Source organism: Dama dama, chromosome 11 (assembly GCF_033118175.1).
Source record: "Dama dama isolate Ldn47 chromosome 11, ASM3311817v1, whole genome shotgun sequence".
Taxonomy (NCBI): Eukaryota; Metazoa; Chordata; class Mammalia; order Artiodactyla; family Cervidae; genus Dama; species Dama dama.
Window position 1 is genome coordinate 66075401 of NC_083691.1, and position 22091 is coordinate 66097491.

At 37.1% G+C, this 22091-nt stretch overlaps 1 protein-coding gene across 2 annotated transcripts in view; it reads left to right on the top strand.

Annotated features, from left to right (window-relative positions):
- The first annotated feature begins 1300 nt into the window (after positions 1-1300).
- PPP4R3B (protein phosphatase 4 regulatory subunit 3B) overlaps positions 1301-22091 on the top strand; it is a 48912-nt gene continuing 28121 nt past the window's right edge. Inside the window, exons 1-5 of one of the 2 annotated variants that reach the window (XM_061155411.1) lie at positions 1301-1643; positions 2947-3002; positions 13607-13705; positions 18575-19198; positions 21934-22011. In XM_061155411.1, coding sequence (XP_061011394.1) covers positions 1502-1643; positions 2947-3002; positions 13607-13705; positions 18575-19198; positions 21934-22011 — 999 coding nt within the window. In that variant the 5' untranslated portion in view covers positions 1301-1501. The remainder of the gene's footprint in view (positions 1644-2946; positions 3003-13606; positions 13706-18574; positions 19199-21933; positions 22012-22091) is intronic. The other variant, XM_061155410.1, reaches the window with a different exon arrangement.

Consider the following 22091-nt stretch of genomic DNA (forward strand, 5'->3'; position numbering starts at 1 on the left):
ACGTTTTGACAACACCATTGGTAAGGAATGACTACAACTCCCAAGATGCGCCACAGGGTAAAACGTGTCGATCTCGCTTGATTTTCACCCTTCAGACTGAAGGGCTGTCAAGAGCTGGCGGCAGAACAAGCTGAAACTGTCTTTAAAAACGAACAAAAAGAATCTACCAAGAACTAACAGAGACTGACAAACAATACAGCGCATGGCTCGTATCTACCGCGCAGTGTCTGACAATTAATGTGATGTGTGACAACCGCGGTGAACGTCCAGAGAATTGCTCCCTCACTTACTCAGTGCGGAAGACCTCCCGAGAGAGAACGCTAGAAATGCCAGCAGGAGACACTCAAAGATATGGAAACAGTGCTCTTAGATGTGTTAGGAAGGCAGTTCCCCGCCACTTGCCTAAACTTATCTGAAGACTTATGTTCCGAGGTTACCAACGCAGGAAGGACACTGTATTCAAGAAGCGGAAAGTATGCCAGCCACCAAAACCCTGACGGTAAAACGCCTGAAAGAAATAAATTGTCAGTGCACTTTTGTACGATGTTATAATCTCCTGGAGACCCACAGAACAATTCCTGAGGAGATGCTTATTGTAGCAGAGTCCTTAGCGAGTTTTAGTGGGTTTCGGGTCGCATTAAAGGGCTAATGTCTTCACAAAAAGAGGTTTAAACTATTTTTCTCTCACAGGCTGAAAGGGCGAGCTTCCACTATGGAGTGCGAGCACATTTCCTTCCCTTCTGCTCAGGGTGAGTCCCGTCCAAGGATGCGTACTTCCCAAGCTTGCTTCGTTTTTTCCACAGAGCTGGATCCCACGACTCCTCACACGCCGGGCGCAGCCCCAACAAACCGCACGAAGCCGAAACCACAACTCCGCTCTCGCCGCCAGCCCAGAAAAGAGTCTCGCGGCACAAGCGGAGACCCGGAGCTCGCGAGAACCGCCCACCTAGCCGAGAGCCCACGCCTGCAGGCGGAGCCAAGAGAGGAGGAAGTCGCACTTAGACCCACCCACCTCGCTCCACTACCCCGCCTCGCGAGAATACTGAGCACGGCCGACCAGGCTAGCGCGTGCAGAAACGGAGGCGTCACACGTTGGACTCGTCGGCCGCCGTAGCCCCTGCTAGGACAGCCCGTGCGAACCTGCTGGAGGAGGAAGAGAAAGGCAGAGAGAATCGGGTTACAAGATGGCGGGTCTTTAGTAGTTACCGCGGCGGCGGCGGCGGCGGGAGAGCGAGCGAGCTCCTGGGGGGTAAAGGGTGGGGAGGGTGGGTGCGTTCGGGGGTGAAGTGAGAAGTAACTGGGAATCTGGGCGGCAAGGTCTCAGTGGCTCCTGTTGCCCTTTCCCGCGGCTGAACCTGGGAGCCATGGTGAACTCGGGCCTCTCCGGAGCCGCCGCCGCCGCCGCTGCTGCCGCCACCGCCGTTACCGTCTCTCAAGAGTGAGGGGCGAAAAGGAGGTGAGCCAGGAGGCGGCGGCCGGAACTGTGGGGACAGCAGTCACCATGTCGGATACGCGGCGGCGAGTGAAGGTCTATACCCTGAACGAAGACCGGCAATGGGACGACCGAGGGACCGGGCACGTCTCCTCTACCTATGTGGAGGAGCTCAAGGGGATGTCGCTGCTGGTTCGGGCAGAGTCCGACGGTAAGGTTATTGGAACCGTAGGATAGGGGACAATGCCTCCGGTTTGGGCACAGCCTGGGGTTTAGGCCCTGAGCCGAGTACTGTTACTGCCAGCCGCTTGGAACAGCGCCTTGCTTTTGTGTCTTCACTTCAGTAAGGTAAAATCAAACTACTTTGTCGGGATTTACCCTCAGTCGGACGCCGAGCCTCTGTTTCTCCTCTTGCCAGCGTTATTAAACACGAGCTCTTCCTCTGCAGTCTGGCCTCTTACCGAAGCGGGGAGAGTGTGGGAGGGAAGGGAGGAAGTAATGAAAAGCAATTTAGTGCTCTCCTTCTGACCCTCCCCGTCCCCCTTTATTTCTTACACATTATATCTCTGGTACAAAAAATTTAGTGAAACTTAACTTTCTTTTTTTTAAAACTGATTTTACTAACAAGCTCCAGTTGCTACAGTCGACAGGTGCTGGGGAAAACCAAAAGACGCCTTTTTCCTGGGGTTATTGCAGATTGTTGCCACGATACATGCAGTCACAAGCACATACGTCTTCAGTCTGGGATCCCTCCAGGCTATCTTTGTAGAGGGTGCTGTGAACAAGTGAATACTTTACAACTTAAACAAGTTAGGACAGCAGACCAGACTGTAAACTTGTATTCCTTGATTTATTGTACGAGTCTTATGTGAAATATTTTTAAATGATAAAATGTACAGCCTTAATGAAAACACCTTCCTCACTGTAATCTGATCGCTGGATTTGAGCAGCTGATAACGTGCAGATAAAAGAATAAGAGTCTTCGGTTTATTTTCGACACATCTTGTATTCTTGCACTTTTTTTTTTAAAGTAATCATAGACATTTATTTTTACATGAGGTGGCCTTTTGTTCTTAAAGAGAAAAGGATAAATGCAGTTCTGTAATTTGTGTGCAAAGTATTTAGATCCCTGTTGTGGTACTTTGTAATTTATTTGTTAAACTGGAAACGCAATAAAAATAACTTTGTTAAAAAGAATTTGGTTTCAGGTGGTCATTTAGACCTTAAAATTTTTCCTTTCAATAAAACTATAAGTCATCTAGTCTCTGTATATTCTTGGTCTGAATGCTGGTCTTAGATGGACTTTTTTTCCCTTAAGAGTATTATGGGGATGGAATGATACGTTCTCATGCAAAGTCCAGATCTTGAGAGAAAAATGTAAACTGGAATAAATTTGATTACTTCAGATGTCTTGCTGGGGGAAGAAAAAAAGTTGTTTTTTTAATGTGTATTCTGATGTTTTATTCAGGGTTTTATGAGTTGAAATTTATAAATATTATTTTTTTAACTTTCAGGATCACTACTCTTGGAATCAAAGATAAATCCAAATACTGCATATCAAAAACAGCAGGCAAGTAGTTGTTTATCTTTAATTTGAAAGACTTCATCTGTGATCAAGGAAGTATTAATCAGACAAAGAATGGGAAAGCTTTCCTGACAAGAAAAAAAACATTTGTTTGGTAAACAAAGTTACATACTCTGTGTATTTTCCTTGCAGATTAAAAGTTTCAAACTGAAAAGTGAAAGCTTTTGTACTGGCAGTAATTTATTATCTTTGAATTGAGCCACTGTTAGTTTTTAGCAGAATACAATGTGTTCATTAGTCTGCAGCTAGCCAGGTATCTTCTATACACTATACACTAAGCTTTTTATTCTCAGTCACAGTTAAAGGAAATGGCATAGAAGAAAATTCATAGGGGTACTCTTTAAAGCAGGGAAAGCCTGTGTGTGTTGTGAAAGTAGATCCTTTGACTCATACAGAGGTAAAGCTTTTGAAATAGAAGCACTAACATCCTGTTCTTTAATTGTTGTATATTTTTAATATAATAACCAATGGATATTTTATGAAAGTGTACACTGCTTATTATGTAATGTTTTCTGTTAATATTTATTGTCTTATCTGGGAAAAGAAAATCTGTGTTGTGTATTAGTGTGCCTAATTATCTAATCTGGAAATGGCAGCAGTGATTCAACCTTTCCTTTATTCTGTGAATGTTTTCTTTTTTATTATGAAAAATTTCAAAATTGAAAAGTACAGAGAATAATATAATGAGCGTCTGTGTAACCCCTCCAAATTTAACAATATTAACATTTTACCGTATCTGTTTCAAATCTTTTTGTAGTGTTGAACATTGTGGATAGAATTAAAACTCTCTTTGTACCCATTTCATTCTATCCATTCTCCATCCTCCCTATGGGTAACCAACTATTCTGAAATTGATGTGTATTATTTCTGTACATGCTTTTATACCTTTTCTGCATATGTATGTATCCATAAATAATCTGTAGTCTTTTGTTTGTTTTAAACTTTGCACAGTTGATCTTCTATTCTTACATGTACTCTGCAGCTTTCATTTTTCACCCAGCGCTATTTTGAAGATTTGTTGATGTTAACAATGCAGATCTAGTTGGGCTTTTTTTAAAAACACTGTATGATATACACCTGTTGTTAGAAATTTGGATTATTACTAATTTTTAGTGTGTTTGATGTGTCAAGTGAATATGGCAGAGATTTTTGGAGGAAAAGATAATTTTCCAGTGTATTTTATGTGTGTGTGCAGTGTGTAAAGTGAATATGGCAGAGATTTTTAAAGGAAAAAATAAATAACTTGAGGGAAAAGATCATTATATTTATATCATCAGTGCCTACTCTGTTCAAGATCAGTGAAAATTTTGATGCTTAGAAACAAATACTTTACAGTTGGAGAAATGAAATTATATGTCTATTGCACAGTGCATTGTTAGTAAAAGTCTTACTGTTAAAACAATTATTTTGTGTATACAACATATTCTTAATCAGTAATTTGAAATACTTTTGAATTTTTAATATTCAAGTAATAGGTTTTTTTTCTGCTTATAAAATACGATATGTTTTTCTGATAGAGAATCAAACATTTGTTCTGTGTTGAACCCTGAAGATATTTCAAGTCAGCTATTCAGATGGTTATTCCCTGTCTTTATACTGACTTATACCAGATAGCCACTTTGAGTTTGTTTTTTTGTTTGCTTGCTTCATGGGGAAATACATACTGATATTTTGTGATCATTTTCTTTTCCACCTGCATAAATATAAAATTCTCAGAAACTGTTTTCTTAAGTATAACTCCCTACAAATTAGTTATATTATGGAGTCTTCTCAAATTGTACATGAAATCCTTTAGTTGTTTTAACTGGAAAGATCCCCTTATGGTGGAGGTTTGTGTATAAAATAGTCCATCATCATTAGTTCCGAATTACACAGTGGTTCTGTGAATATTTTTAGAAACTTTGGGACATAATTTTGTGAGTCCTGTTACTCTGCTAAAAAATTTAAATAATGCAGGAGAGAGATCTTAAAAAAATTTTTTTTAATGCCACTATGGGAATAGTTTTTGTAATTAATCACACTTAATAATATACAGAAGAAATAAAAACAAAAAAAAAGATAAAAATAATATACAATTAGGACTTTTTAAAAAATATTTTCCCTCATTGAAAATTTAATAATTTTACTAAATAACATTAAAGTACTAATAATTTAGTACTTTTACTAATAAAGCTTACGAACTCTTGAGCAGTAAGAATACTCTGGAAAAGCTTTGTTTATAAGACTGAAAAACCTATGTAGGTGGGGTCAGTTGTTTGATTATATTTGTTTAAATTAACTATACTTTTTTAATAGAAATCAAAGAACTATATGAGGGTTATGTTATGTATGTTTGTTTCACCAGATCTTGTTTTGTTTGCCTTTTTACCAGGTTACACAAATTGGGATTTCCAAGCACATTAATATTTTTCTATGTTCATTAGAATTATCTTTTTTTTTTAAATGTTATCATTTGAGTATTCAATAAATTAGCCTAGAAAATTGTGTGCTTGCTAAGTTGCTTCAGTCGTGTCCGACTCTCTGCAACCCCATGGACTGTAGCCTGCCCGGCTTCTCTGTCCATTGGATTCTCCAGGCAAGAATACTGGAGTGGGTTGCTGTGCCCTCCTCCAGGGAATCTTCCCGACCCAGGGATCGAACCCATGTCTCTTAATATCTCCTGTGTTGGCAGGCAGGCTCTTTACCTCTACCACCACGTGGGAAGCCCCTTATTTCCAAAATTTATATGAAATAATATTGATCACTAGCGGGAATTTTTGGTATTTTTATGTTTTTGGCTATGCTTTGTGGCATGTGGGATCTTAGTTCTCTGACCAGGGATCAAACCCATGCTCCCTGTGTTAGAAGTGTGGAATTTTAACCACTAGACCACCAGGGAAGTCCTCCATTAGTGGATTTTTTAATTAAAAGAGAAATACCTTCAGTGAGTTAATGAGACATTTGTAGTTATAGCATATTTTGCTACATTAAAGTACATTGATTAAATACAGAAAGGAATATTTAACATTCTTTTAACATTACAGTTCTAAAATGAGCTAAGTACTGAATTAGGGCTCAAAATGAGTTAGAATGAGTTGAGTTTAATGTCAAAAGACTCTAAGAAATCACTGATTCTTGTCACTTTCTTTGCTTACTATGGGCAATAGTGAAGTAATTAATGGGAAGAAGATATACTTAACCTTAAGTAGCACATAAACTTGTAAAGTGTTTAAACACATTAGAAGGAAATGACAATGATTATACAGCGTGACACAAAATATAGTACCTGATACCTGTGTCAAAATTATAAGTTATTTAGAAACAGTTTCACTTGATCTTGACTAAATCAGAAGCAGACTTATAGGGTGTATACTTTGTATATAGAACATAATTTTGTGTTAATTGGGTTTAGGAGAGATGTATAAAGAAGTCTTCGTCCTGGGTCTTACTGGGAGACAAGACACAACAAGTGAAACAATTACAGAATTAAATAAAATGGCTAATAAAATGCTTTAACCCAGTCCTCCTTGAGAGCCCATGAAAGCATTTCACAGATAAGGCAACTAAGGTACAGAAAGTTTAAGTTTTTTAACTGAGGTTATACAGCAGGTATGCACCAACACTACTATGAAAAGTAACTTTATTCCAGAAACTTAAGCGGTAGAAAATAAGAGGAAGGAGAGACTGATTTGAGCCAGAATCATTGAGAAAATCTTCACTCCTTGGTGGTGTCCGCTGAAGGAACTGTGATAGGGAAGGAGAGTACACCTGACACAAGAGGTACTATTAAGCTCTTTGCAGCGGAGGTTTCTTACTTGAGAGCTTGGTTTGCTAAACAAAAGGGAGCCATTATAGGTTCTTGAGTAGGAGCCTAACATGAAAGTAACACTCTGTTTAGGAACCCAGTGTGGCGATGGTATGAATATTGGATTGGGGATAGGGAGGGAAACAGAAGAGCTTTAGGTAGCAAGACCTTTGCAGTAATTAAGATCAAGAAAATGAAAGTCTGTTCAAGTGTAGTAAGTGAATTGGAAAAGAAGAAACAACTTCAGTATATTTTCAAGAAAGTGCTGGAAAATTTGAGTAATGATTAAATATGGAAGAGAACTGATTCACATTTTTGTACGGCAGAAATCAACACAACATTTTAAAGTAATTATCCTCCAATTAAAAAATTTTTACCACAAAAAAAAATTTTTTTTTTAAAGGGAATCAAAGGGTACTAGTAATGTTGAGTTTTGGGGCCGTGAAAATGATGGTTCTTTCCAGAAACTGGGAAGTTGAGAAGAAAGCAGGTTTACATTTTTCATATGTTTATGTGCTTTTTTTTTTTTTAATGTTTTTTATTTTGAATAGGTAATACATTCATGTTGTTAAAAATAAGAAAGTATCTATGAAGTCTCTCCTACTCTGGATTCTGTCCATACAGTTTCGTTTACTAGAGGCCACCAGTGTTACCAATTTCTTGTATATCTTGCTAGAGGTTTTATGCATATGTAAACAAATATGCATGCAATCATCTACATAAAATTCTCCCTTTTATTGGCATAAGTGGTAGCAAACTGCATTTTGTTCTGTGCCTTATTTTCATTTAGGCTCTGACGTGAGTAAAATGAATAGGTCTGAAAATTGAACACCTGAGACTAGAGAGAGAGTGAGAGTTTGGTATAGGAGATTCTGATTAGCGAATCATTGAATGTTATTTTTAGCTACAAGAGGAGATTGCCTTTGAGAGAGTAGTTATAGAGAAAAGAACAGAGCTTAAGGCTAAGTCTTGCTAAACTGTCTACATTTACTCATTCATCCAATAATACTTGTCTGAGAGCTATTTGTGGTTTGGTTACTGTCAGTAATTTGGATTTTTAAAGTGCGGTTGAAAGCTCTTCAAGAGTTTTCAGCATAGAAATGACATGATCCAAAATAGTAACATCAGTCTGTAGAACTGAAGACAAGCAATAAATTGGAGACTGGTTGAGAGAGCGCACAGCAGAGTCTAGTAGGCTAGAGAGAATGGTGAATCCAGTTAGGGTAATGGAGTAGAGATGGGAAGAGGAGGGTTGGTTAGATGTGAGATACATGTGAAGATAGAATTGACAGGGCATACTGCAGGATTAGATGTTTGGTAATCAGGAATAAGGAAGATACAGTGAAGAAGAAAGAATAAGCAACTGGAAAGAACAGAGCATCAGGAAAATACATTGTCTTCAAACCAAGGGAAAATATAACTGGTAAGGAAAGAAGGGCCAATCAGGCATCAAATGCTGTTTCATATCATTTCAAGAGAAAGACTGAGAATATTCTATATTTTGGTTAGAAGAATGTCCACTGAAATGAAGATAGAAATGAAAATAATCTTACTGTATCTATCTCTGAATTGGCAAAATAATCCAATAAAATTGAGGATGTTGAGGTTTAGGCTAAGAACCATTATGAGGAATGGACTAATGAGTATGTGAGAGGGAAAGAGGTTGATAAAATTTTGAATGCTGCATTAAAATAGCTGCATGAATTTGTAATGAGTAGAATCCAGTCTGCACCTTGAACTGTCAATCAAGTGCATAAGTAGAGGACATGAATGATTAGGTACGAAACATGAGGCAGAGTGATTGGGTAGTGGTCTGGAATGGAAACAAGGAGGAATCTGGATATCATATGGAGAGGTCTTTCTTATTTAGGGTCCTTTTTATTTCTTTTATTTCCTTTCTTCACTGGTGGCTCGAAGAAGCTGCTGGCAATGCCAGATATACAGGTTCAATCCCTGGTTTGGGAAGATCCTCTGGAGAAGGAAATGGCAACCCACTCCAGTATTCTTCCCTGGAGAATTCGGTGGACAGAGGAGCCTGGCAGGCCCCAGTTCCTGGGGTCACAGAGAGTCGGACACAACTGAGCAACTAACTCTTTTCACTGCACTTGTTTCTTATAATGCCACAGGAGAGACAATTGGGAAGCAAGTTTATTTTGCCGTCTCTTAGAATTTGTTCACATTTCTCGTGGGGCATAGTGATAGAGACATGGGTTTAGAGTTTCATGGATACTCTTTAACTGTTTTTAATTCCAATATTTCTATCTTTATGATTTTGAGCAAATTCTCTCTGAACCTCAATTTTTAAATGAGATACTACCTGACTCATGTAATAGTTTTGAATTAATATATGAAAATTGCTTTAGCACAGTAAGCACACATAAGCACAGTAAGATAACTGTATTCATGGTCATCTTATAATAATCCTTATGTAGGCTGCATTTTCCTCTTTTCCAGTAAAGAAAGACAATCAAAAAAGTTAAATACTTTGCTGAAAGTCATCAAAATAGTGGACAGTGAAACTGTGGGTGGTACTGCCAGGTCCTTGATCTAGTTCAGGGTTATTCCCATTGTACCCAAATATATCAGATTTTGAGACAATAAGACACTACTACTGTAAGTAGTATCATCATGTCTGTCTTGGACTATGTGTTATACCATACTGTATGTAATACCATGCATAGGTTTAAAAATCTATCTCAGAAAGCATTTAGGCCAACTATTGTTACAAACTGCAGGGGCTTCCCGGGTGACTCAGTGGTTAAGAATCCACCAGCCATAGCAAGGATGCAGGTTCAATCCCTGGGTCGGGAAGATCCCCTGGAGAAGGAAATGGCAACCCACTCCAGTATTTCTGCCTGGAAATCCTGCACAGAGGAGCCAGACTACAGTCCATGGAGTCACAAAAGAGTTGGACAGGAATTAGTGACGAAACAACAACAGAGTTACATGCTGCATTTTCTGGTTAATCTCACTGATATCAGGCTTCACATTGATTTTGAACCTGTAAGTTGAATTCTGTAAATCTAATAATCTGTTTTCCTTTTTAAGAAAAAATTAATATTCCTTTTCAAAAACTTTGGCTCCTCCTGTATCGATTTTGTCAGTCATTGGGAGCAAAGACAGGGTTAGTCTGGCAAGCAGTAGGATCTCAAATATTTTATGAGTAGATTATATTCATGTTAATGAAGTGAATCAGTACCAAGGAAGAGAACTGAAACATAATTCATTGGTTTGTTAGACCCTTTAAAAATGTGTCACGGATTTCTTGGCGAATTATAAAAATTGGAGACCCTTTCCCCAAAAAAGATGTTATGTATCAGGTTTTAGATAAAACTTTAAAGTGTCTGTAGACTCTGGATTAAGAACCTCTGATTTAAACAGTATTTGGCTCAAGAATGTGTTTTTAATATATAAGATTGAAAATAACTATTTCTCATAATAAAACTACATTGTGAAAACCTGATTTAGTAGAGGCTAAATTGTCAGGTTTCTCTCACTCATGTCTTACTCCCATGCTGGGCTTGAACATAATCACCTTTATTTTTTCTTCTTCTTTCTTTTTACACAATCAGACCAGATATAATTTTAAAGCTCATTTTAAATCTGACTCCCATAGGGATATAGTGGTGATTAAGTGTTTTAGTTAATAGAGGAAAACTATGCTTTCCTTGATTTAAACAGAGAGATTAATAACATCCCAAAGATATGTGTGCCACACACTGATTAGGGAAAAAATGAAAGATCTCAAAGGACAGTAATTGAAAACAAACTTTGCTATGAAAAATTGGGCTTGACTCAATTTAGGCTTTTTGGTATGTAAGAAACTGTGCCATTTCACACTTCATTCTGGTATAAATATTCTTGTGCCAGCTTTTTATATATGTTCCCTTATCTAGCAACTTTGACCCTTGGAATAAACAGTCCTTAAGGGGTACTTTTTAACTGAGACAGTAAGATATGGAGGGGAGAGAGAAGGAAAAATGGATTTTGTCATTTGACTGAATAACAACAACATAGAGATGGAAGGTGTCTACTCTGACAGCATTTCCCTTTTCTCTATTAACCAACTCGTGATATACTTAGGTCATATTCTCAAATTTGACTTATCCAAAGAATTACCTGAGATCCTTGTTAAAAATAAGGATTCTTGGACTTACTCCAGACCTGTATCCAGGGGAGAAGCATGGGAATCTATATTTTTTTACCATTTCCTGAGGTCAGTCCCCTTTGCATTGAAAACAATTCTGAATATAAATCCTATTTAGTTTCTGGGATTTTGATTGGCTTATGGATAAGAGCTTACTGTTAAGGATGGGAAAGAAAGAAGAAAATGGCTAAGAAGAAAGATACTGCATCATTTTAATTCAGACTTTGCTACTTGTTGGGACTTTTCTCGTAAGATAGGTTGGAACCAAAATGGAAGGGGTGTTGAATACCTGGATAAAGAAAGGGTTTTGAATTTCATTCATTCTGCTATACTAGTGATCTCCAAAATGGAATGCACAGTATGAATCATTGGAGAAGAAACCTGTTTATCAAAAGTTGAATTTTGCTAATATTTAATGAAGTCACATGGTGAAGAATCAAAAATAAGCATGGTATTCTGAAGAAGGGGATTCCCTGGTAGCTCAACTTCTAAAGAATCCACCAGGAGACCCTGGTTCAATTCCTGGGTTAGGATAGGCTACCCACTCCAGTATTCTCGGGCTTCCCTGGTGGCTCAGCTGGTAAAGAATCTGCCTGCAGTGCAGGAGACGTGGGTTTGATCCCTGGGCTGAGAAGATCTCCTGGAGAAGGGAAAGGCTACCCACTCCAGTATTCTGGCCTGGAGAATGGGGTCGCAGAGTCAGACATGATTGAGCAATTTTCACTTTTCTGAGAGAAGAGTAACATTTCCATGAAGACTGTTCCCCACCTATTATGAGTTGCTATAGCCTGTATATGCAGATAAATATTTACAGTTATTTTTCAACTAACATAATCCTAACAAATGTGCGTGTGCCTTAAAATGGGTTGAAGACGAGAACGACAGTGCAAGTGAACAAGATAGTAGTCAAACTGATTTACACTCTTAGTGTAATCTGTCTGTTGGCCAAGTGACAAAGCCAAAACGATGATTAAAATAGATAATATAAAAAGTTATCCCTCCCCCCCAAATTCAGAATTACTAAAAGGATGGCATTAAATATGGATTTGTATCTCCTTTCATTTGTGGATATACTATGCCCTAACTATATTGGGTCTTAAAATTCTTAGTAATAATATGGAGCCATTACAGTTTAAATATTTTTAAAATATGGCTTATCTTTTTAAGTGTTATATAAGCCTTTTAATTTCTGTTTTAGTATGAAATTAATGTTTTATAAAGTATGTATGGCTCTACTAATATTGTATTCCTTAAATAATATGTAAGTAATTTGAGGCACACAGTTTTTAAAAGTTTGGAGATCACTATTTCTGAAGCTGTTTTTCTGTTGAGCTCTAAGAAACTCAGGAACAGAGGAAAGAACATGGACCCTCTGCAGGTGCCCTAGTGCTTTAACCAGAAGAGCTTTGTTTTTATCATTTTTTTAATGAAGATTCTTAGTAAAATTTTGATTATAAAACGAGCTCTCTTGATTTTTTAAAAATGAAATCTTTTGAAATCAAACCTCTTCTGTACATAATGGGAGCAACTAAAGGTTTTTAAATCAAAGAGTGGCCTGCTTAAATAAAGGGGCTTTCCAGGTGGTGCTAATGGTAAAGAACTCTTGTGCCAGTGCAGGAGACAAAAGAGACACGGGTTCAGTCCCTGGGTCGGGAAGATCCTTTGGAGGAGGCATGGCAACCCACTCCAGTGTTCTTGCCTGGAGAATCCCATGGACAGAGGAACCTGGTGGGCTATAGGTCCCATGGACAGAGGAGCCTGGTGGGCAAAGAGTCGGACATGGCTGAAGCAACTTAGCACACAAGCACAATGGAAAATAATCCCTTCCAAGAAGCATGGCCAATAAGAAGCCAGAAGACAGATTTTCAGTGTTCTTTTTACCTGGTTATACAACAAATAAGTGTTAATCTGAGTCCTAGATTAATTAAAAGATATTTTTTACTTTCTTGTAAGAGCTACCAAAGTACTGAAATGTTTTCATTTTGAAAATTTTGTCTTTATTAATTTGGGGCTCACTTTTAATTGTATATCTTTTAATATCAGGCTATAATATTTATAAATACTGGTTAACTGAATAATTAATAAATATGTTTTCATAAATTATAGTTTTGATAATTGGAATAGGCTCGTTGCATTTTTTTGAAATTCAAAGTTTTAGCCATATTAAACTTCCATTATAATGTATCCTTCAAAAGCCCATTTCATTTAGGTTCTCATAATGATTTTAGTGTTATACTTGTGTTTTAATTTAAAACCAAACTTTAGTTTTTAATAAGGGAGTTGACAGTTTTTCCCCGACAGCATAACCTTTGGGGGAGAGAGAATTAAAGACATCTGAATGTGTATACTATACTTTGGCCAAGAGTGCTAGACTTTTGATTAAACGTTATCTTGGTCACATGAGCCTGCTAACATCTTAATACTTTTTGTGTCAGAAAATTGCTCACTGACACTTTCAGTGTCAAAGCTATGATTTCTTTGCCAGTATAATACTAAAGTTACAAAGGATAACAAAATTCAGTTATATGGTATCAGTTGAGTGCCCATTAATTGCACTTATCTGAGGGCGTTGCTTTGCTGTTTCCTGTCCACTTGATTTTTATTTATACTTTGTAGTTATTCTGGTGTGATGACACAGAAATCTTTATTTTTAAACAGGATACATTAATTGTTTGGTCAGAAGCTGAAAACTATGATCTGGCACTAAGTTTCCAGGAAAAAGCTGGCTGTGATGAAATCTGGGAAAAAATTTGTCAGGTAAGGTTATTTTAATAATATTCAACTTGCATGCATTCTTGATTTTTTTTTTTTTTTCATTTTATCTAAAAGAGGTATGTTAGAATGTGGAGAGATAAAACAGAAAACAAACATATAAGAAGGCTGACTGCCCATGTGGCTGACTCTAGTTTCCAGCGCTCCCAGATGTTGAACTGATACTGTGTGACCCAAGATCTCCCCCATAAACCTTACAGTTAGCCACACATGTATGTGCATGATACATCTGGCATAGCACAAGGCCCCCAGGTAAACAAAACCACTCCTAATAGAAAGGATATTCAGAGTGCTTAAGGGTTACATCTTGGGAATTAGACAAGGTCCACACCTTTCTTGAGGCAACAGTAGTCCTTTACTGCAAAGATCACCCTTTGGCCCTTGACTGAGACTTTTACAGCAAAATGATCATATTTGCCTTAGCATCTGCATTTAGTGTAGCATATATGTGACAGAGCAGTAGTATCAGTATGAATATGCCTAACATTTGGAGAGCCAGTCTGGGCTAGGGATAGATGTAAAGAAAAAACTATTCTGTCCTATAAAGCCATTATTTACTTTTTTGCACTATTTTGACTGATCATTTCCCTCCTCCATCTACTGTAATTTGTTTTAATACCTTACAGTTGACTCTTATAGAACTCTTTAGTATAGAGATTAGCTGATGGTTAACAGCTAGTAAGTCCATTTATTCTTCGTGTCAGTCATTTTCTATTGACATTACATGCTAAGGAGCTTTACTTCAGTTTTCCAATACATTTGATCACCAGTATCAGTATTATCATAAGGCTTATGTACTTAAGGTAGTTGGATCAAGAGTAGCAGTGTTGTACCATGTGTGGTAGTAGATATAATCTGAAAAGTAAGAGTCCAAGTGGATACTGGCATATTACTGTTGGGTTGGCCAAGTTATTTCTGTTTTTTCCAGAAGATGTTACAGAAAGAACAAGCTTCTTTGGCCAAACCAGTAGAATCCCACTCAGTCATTAATAAGTAGTCCAGTTCATCATACTGTATGGCAGTGTCTCCCAGAGTGGTGTCAGTTCTGTCTGGTTGACCTACAGACTTCCATTCAACTTTTTTGAGTCCCAGGAGCAGTGGTAGACTTGGTAAATATATAGCTTCAGGCTTCCAGGACATCTGTTATAATTGAGCTAAGAGAATACCATCTCTTACTCTGAGCTTTTTTTAAGGCATCCATGTTAATACTTGATTTCTCTCTTTACGTTACCTATTTATTCATTACTTGGCACTCTGTTATCATTTCTCCTCCCTATTTGTCATTGATTTTTACCCAAACTTTTCCACCTTTGAAAGGAATGTTATGTTTGGCCACTCTGCTGGTCTCCCAAGGTTAATTTTTTACTACACAACTCAGTACTATACTTTTAAGATCTATCCGTGTTTCTGAGTATACATTCAGTTTACTGCTCCCAGCTACTGTGTGGTATTCTACAGAACCATACATTATGTTTTAGTTCTGGGAGGTCATTCCTGACTTTGAAAGAACAATTTCGATAAAAAACACATTTCTTGGTTGTTTCTTAACTCCTTATAATGAGAAAATAGAATTCCTCTCTGAAAAAGATTGATAGCTCAAGGAGCACTAAGTATCTTAAGGGTAATAATAAATGATAGAACAGAAGGAATCATTGGGAAGAAAGAAATTATAAAAACCCAGAGCTCAGATAATTGATAATATATTGAGCTCTTGGAAAGCATGGTCATAAGTACATATGAACTTTTAACCTTAGAAAATGGTAGGGACATTTTCTTTGAAACAGATGAAGGAAGTGAATGAAGATATAAGTTGTGAGGTGGAAAAGAAGAATGTTGGAGGAAGGTGAATACTCAGTGGGCTCTTGGAGAAAAAGATCTCCTTTGTGAGACTTAAAGGAGAAATAGTGTTTGACAGATGAAAAGGAAAAAAATTTAAAGCAGTAACTATACGGCACTGATGACTGTGATTGGTGGTGTGGGAAATATAAATTTTCATTGAGAATCCTATTGATAATGTGGACTTACCATGAACCTTTTCAGCATAAAGTTGACTGACTTTAAGAATGTTAAGGACAGTTTATGTTGCAATAACAAAATCATGAAATTTCAGTGGCTTATCACAGCAAAAGCTTGGTTTTTTTTCCTTAATGCTGTTTGACCAATATTGGAGAGGAAGGAACTTTGCTTAGCAGAGTCACTCGGGGACCCAAGTTGATAAGAGAATTCACTTTAATATTTCCAAAGTTATTGCAAAGTAGGAAAGAAAAGTGACGAATCAGGGGCACTGGTTTTTAAAATCTCTTTCCAAAAGTTACACATGGCACTTTTGTTCACATTTTATTGGCCAAAGCAAGTCACATAGCTCCATGTAGCTTCACTGAATCAATGAACTCATGTGCCACAAGACACAGAACCAGAAATACCTGGTGGACAGCCCTGTGTGTGTTACTCACTCAGTCATGTCTGACTCTGCAAACCCGTGGATTGTAGCCCACCAGGCTCTTCTGTGCATGGGATTCTCCAGGCAAGAATACTGGAGTGGGTTGCCATTTCCTTCTCCAGGGGATCTTCCTGACCCAGGGACCGAACCCAGGTCTCCTGCACTGCAGGCAGATACTTTACCACCTGTCCTACTAGGGAAGCCCGGTGGACAGCACTGTTGACATCCAAATAGACACTTGGGTTTGTGTGCAACTGATAGATCAGAGTTATGTTTAGAAGAGAATTGAGGAAGCTTGTCAGGGTTAATACTAGATAACAAAGAAATGAACTCGCGATAACCAAGTTAATGGTTCCAGAGCTGTGCTTTTATTCTTAAACTTATACAAACTTATACAAAAGTTTATTCTTAAACTTATACAAACCATGTTCATTTGAAGTGTAAGTTAACTCCTCTGGTGTCCTCTTTTTTGTTCTTTGTAACCCCTGTTTCTTCTTCCTTCCCCTCAAGCTTCGTCTCTCTTTTCTCTGGTTACTGCTAGAGTCTTCTGGCCTTAACCATTACCTAATACCAGATATCTATCTTCTGTCATATTTTTCCAGAGTAGTAGGCCCATGGGCTTCCCACGTGGTTCAATTATTAAGAATCCGCTTGCCAAGCAGGAGACACAGGTTCAGTCACTGGGTCATGAAGATCCCCTGAAGAAGGAAATGGCAACCCACTCCAATATTGTTGCCTGGAAAATCCCATGGACAGAGGAGCTTGGCGGACTACAGTCCATGGGGTCGCAAAAGAGACAGACATGACTTAGTAACTAAACAACAACAGTAGACCCACAGGTTTAGTTGTCAGCTGGATATTCAAACACCTCAAACTCAAATCAGTTTGTTAAAGAAGCCATGATCTTCCTAATGACAAGTTTAAAACTGTAGGGTCATTGCGATTCCTTTTCTTTTTTGTAGCTATTCCTCATCTGCCCCATCATCACAATCCAAATTCAGTTGTTCATTTAGCCTTTGGAATAACAACCTATTTTACCTATATTTTCAAATTTATCTCATGTAGCTGATGCCAGGTCAACTCTCTAAAGTGCTGCACATTCACTCCCTTGAACAATACAGATGTTTTAGCTTGACTTTCCATGATCTGGTTTCATTCACTCTGCATTTCCAGTTTTGCTGTTTGCCATGTGCATGTCCTGTACTTTGATTTCTCTGGCTCTGTGCTCTTTCCCCTTGCACTTTGAGTACCTTTTTCTCCCTCTGAATCTTACATGTCTTTGAAGGTCTACTTAAAATCTCAAATGCCGTGGCTTTTATGATCCCTTCCTTATATTCTTTGCTCACCCCCACCCCAAGAGCTGGAAGGAATTTTCCTTCCTCTGAGTTTCCAAGACATTTTATCTGAACTGTTCTTATGACCTTGTTGCTTATAGTGTCTCTTAAATTTATGTGTCATCCTCCCTAGGCCCAGATATTCTGTTGAAAACTCAGAAGTAAAAGAAATACTGTCATTCCTCTAGGGAAAAAAATACACAGGCCTTATTATATCCGTCTGCTTTTTTCTCTTTAAGTTCTTAGATCTTTTTTCATGTGTTGCTTTGGTGAATTTGGAGATTTTTGGAACTTTGTTTAGGATATTCAGGATGTTTTAAGGTAGAGAATAGAGGATTATTGCACAATTGGATTAGGAATTAGAAAAATTTATGAAAAGTCAAATTCTAAACTTTAGTAATTCATTAGAAAATTTGTTAGCCTTGCTTTTCTTCAATCATAAAGCAGTCAACCTGAATCATACAGCAGTTCTTTATTCATTATGGTGTAATTTTTATCTAGATGTTAGTACCTTTGGAGGTTTTATCACAGATGTTAAATGAATGCCAGTTTTTAAAATAATAGATTTTTTTTATTTGTTTCTTAGTTTCAGACTTAGAGCAAAAGCAAATGTTTTTCCAAAAGTATTTTGAGGAAATCTTATTTTCTTATTCTTGAATAGACAAGGAGTTGGGTTTTAATTTGGTTTGAACTCAATAGTGTCCTTGTTAAGCCAGTGAGGTGGTGCTTTGTTATACATAATAATTTTGGGGACTGAGAGAAGAGTTAATTTCTGCAAGTTCACTCCACATTATCTGAAACATTCAGGTTATTAGGTATCAGAATTAACCTCAAGTTATAAGTTGGGAAATTTAGAAGTGAAATCATCTGCAGTCAGTAACTGAAGACTCAAATAACTGACTGTAAGCTAGTAGTATTTCCCCCTCTACACTTTACTTTTAATTAACAATTAGGATTAATTAATTAGGATTAATTCCTTAAAAGGTATATTTACTTAAATTCAGTGGTGAGTGATTTGGTTTCCGAAATTTTGAATTCTTTTGTATTTTAAGGTAACCAGCTGTACCTGTATATTTTTAGGTTCAAGGTAAGGATCCATCAGTGGAAGTCACACAGGACCTTATTGATGAATCAGAAGAAGAACGATTTGAAGAAATGCCTGAAACTAGTCATCTGATTGACCTACCCACATGTGAACTCAATAAACTTGAAGAGATTGCTGACTTGGTTACCTCAGTTCTCTCCTCACCTATCCGTAGGGAAAAGCTGGCTCTGGCCTTGGAAAATGAAGGCTATATTAAAAAACTACTGCAGCTATTCCAAGCTTGTGAGAACCTGGAAAACACTGAAGGCTTACACCATTTGTATGAAATTATTAGAGGAATCTTATTCCTAAATAAGGCAACTCTGTTTGAGGTTATGTTTTCTGATGAGTGTATCATGGATGTCGTGGGATGTCTTGAATATGACCCTGCTTTGGCTCAGCCAAAAAGGCACCGAGAATTCTTGACCAAAACTGCAAAGTTTAAGGAAGTTATACCAATAACAGACTCTGAACTGAGGCAAAAAATACATCAGACTTACAGGGTACAGTACATTCAGGACATCATTTTGCCTACACCATCAGTTTTTGAAGAGAATTTTCTTTCTACTCTTACGTCTTTTATTTTCTTCAACAAAGTTGAAATAGTCAGCATGTTGCAGGTAAGCAAACTAAGGTGTTCCTAACAATTCTGTTTTCAAATATGTAGTCACCCTAATAGTTAAGCTGGTGTTTGTTCCTTCTTTTTGAAATATTTATTTTGTTTACTTTAAATGTACTATCAAACATAGAAAACAGGGCTTTATCTCATAGTTTTCTGAAGAATCATTTCTTAATGTGATCTTTTATATTTCTGAATCTCCTGTCATGCAGCTGGGTTGTTTTTTTTTTTTAACTTTTCATTTTTTGCATTTAAAACATTGTCATACAGTATATGTGACATAAAATTCAGAATTTTAATAATTTTTAAGTGTACAGTTCATAGCAATGAGTACATTGACAGTGCTATGCAGCCATCACCACTGTCCATTTCCTGAACTTTTTCATCTTAAACAGAAGCAGCTTATTTTTTAAAATACCTTTTATGCCATTTTGTGAGACCTAATTAGTATTGTGGGTATGTGTGAGTGTGTGTGCTTAAAGCTTCCCAAATAATTCAGATATGCAGCCAGGACTGAAACTGACTGATTTTATTCTGTTTCCTTGAATTGTATAACAAGTTTTGTACCTCTAATGGTGAACAAGCCCTGGGTTTGGCATTTTGGTTTTGTGCGTGTGCCCATTTTTACATCATTGCAGAGAAAAAAGTTTGATTTCAGACTTTATAGGAGCAGCTCCTCTTTTCCCCTTAGTTTTGTTACCTAAAGTCGTAGACATGCACAGTTTGACTTAGATAATTATGATTTATTAAAAGCTCTTAAAGTGAAAGGGTAAAGAAAAACTGAAATGATCTAAGGAAACTAGTTTAATTATTAATGCTTAAAGAAGCAGGAATTTAGGCGGAGATTTCCCAGCTGTATTTATGATAGGCTTTAAGCTGTCAATCAGTAGCTCCCTTAATATATATATCAGAGCAGAGTGCTTTTGTAGAATATTATCAAGAATAACAGGGGCTTCCCTGGTGGTCCAGTGGGTAAAACTCTGTACTCCCAACGTAGGGGACCTGAATTCAATCCCTGGTCGGGGAGCTAGATCCCACAAGACACAAGTAAGGGTGCTCATGCCACAGCTAAGACCCAGCACAGCCAAATAAAGATTTTTTTTTTAAAAGAGTAATAGAGATTAGGGGGAAAAGATGCTAGGAATCAGAAAGCATTCTCCTAGCAGACTGTAGTACTTGAAATTGCTTCTCTAATCCTTTTGGAGTTTTAGCTGTCAGCACACAAATAATGAATCCTATAAGAAGAATTTAAATGGGAAATTGCATTTATCAAAGAACTGGAACTATTTTCCAATGAGAACATTCTAAAAATAGTTAAAAATCTTTAGACAGGAAAGAAGGATTTAATCTGGGAGCAATGCAGGAAGAGAAAAATTTATAAAAGGTGGTAAGTTGAGACAAATATGTACTTATTCACTAAAATCTAAAATATTGAGATAAATGATTTGAAGCATATGTGATTTATACAGTTAAATTCTCTCAGAAGGTGGATGATTCAGACCTCCATACGTAAGATCCGAAGGGAATCGACAGAAGAACAAAAGGAACACTTCTGAGTCAGTGAAACGGGTTATTTGTCTTTGAGTAGCACCAAAGGATATTTATTGGGAGAGCATATTATATTTTCCATAGTCATACCTAGTGCTTTTCATTCATTTTTTCATATATGCTCTACCTTGTTTCAGAAAGGCTTTAAGGGATTGATACCTCTTCATGGGGGATTCACAGTAAGAAAAGGGGCAGGTATATTAGCTAGTGGTAAAGAACCTGCCAGCAAGTGCAGGAGACATAAAAGACCCGGGTTCAATCCCCGAGTCTGAAGATCCCCTGGAGGAGGGCATGGCAGACCACTTTGGTATTGTTGCCTGGAGAATTCAATGGACAAAGGAGTCTGGCAGGCCCCGGTTCATGCAGTCACAAAGAGTCACACTGTGAAGTGACTTGTACGCAACATACTGGCTATATCCTTAATGTGTCATGGTTTGACTTTTACTGTCAACCATGCAGTTACCACTGTTACAGATATTTTTAGGTTATGTTCTTTTAATTAAAATTATTTGAATTATATTTCATAAAAGTGAATTTTAAAGATTACTAAAGCTTAAAGCATAACTTTCAGCAGATTTTGATGAAAATTTTCTCTAAAGTGAATTTCAATATTCATGTCAATTTTTTCCTTTGTAATTTAATTGTTCATACTTATTCTAGAAAATTGGAAATTGATGAATAAAGAAGAAAATCACTCAAAATCCATTACCAAAAGATAATCACTGTTAGCATTTATAATCTTACTGCTACCAGATTTCAATGTTCTTTATTGCTGAATTTGTAACTCCCATTATTCTAATCCACTATGGACTAATAATGAAATCTTCAAACTTGTTTGAATTATGTTTAAATTAAGTATAAATAAACAGACCCTGAACAGGAGCTAGAACTCAGTTAAGGTAAATAGAGTTTTTATGCATGCCCTTTAGAACCATCAAATTTTTGTTTCTCAAAGAGTTCTTTAGGGGTTTCTGATTAAATGTAAATGAGGTAGTAATATATGTCTAGCTAATATTGAAAGGTATTGTCAAGTTTTGAACCTTATAACATGAATATACTGGAATTTTAAGTTTGTAGTGAAACTGCTAGTAGGTTTTCATCTACTTTTACTGTAATTTGTAAAATCAGATGAGTGAGTATAACTTTATACTTTTGTTAATATTTCATATAATATTTCTTCTCATGTAGGAAGATGAAAAATTTTTGTCTGAAGTTTTTGCACAATTAACAGATGAGGCCACAGATGATGATAAACGACGTGAATTGGTAAGTTATTATTGAAATTCACACCCTTAAAGAGCACTTACTTTTCGGCATACATAGCTTTGAAAATTGAGCTTGTTAAT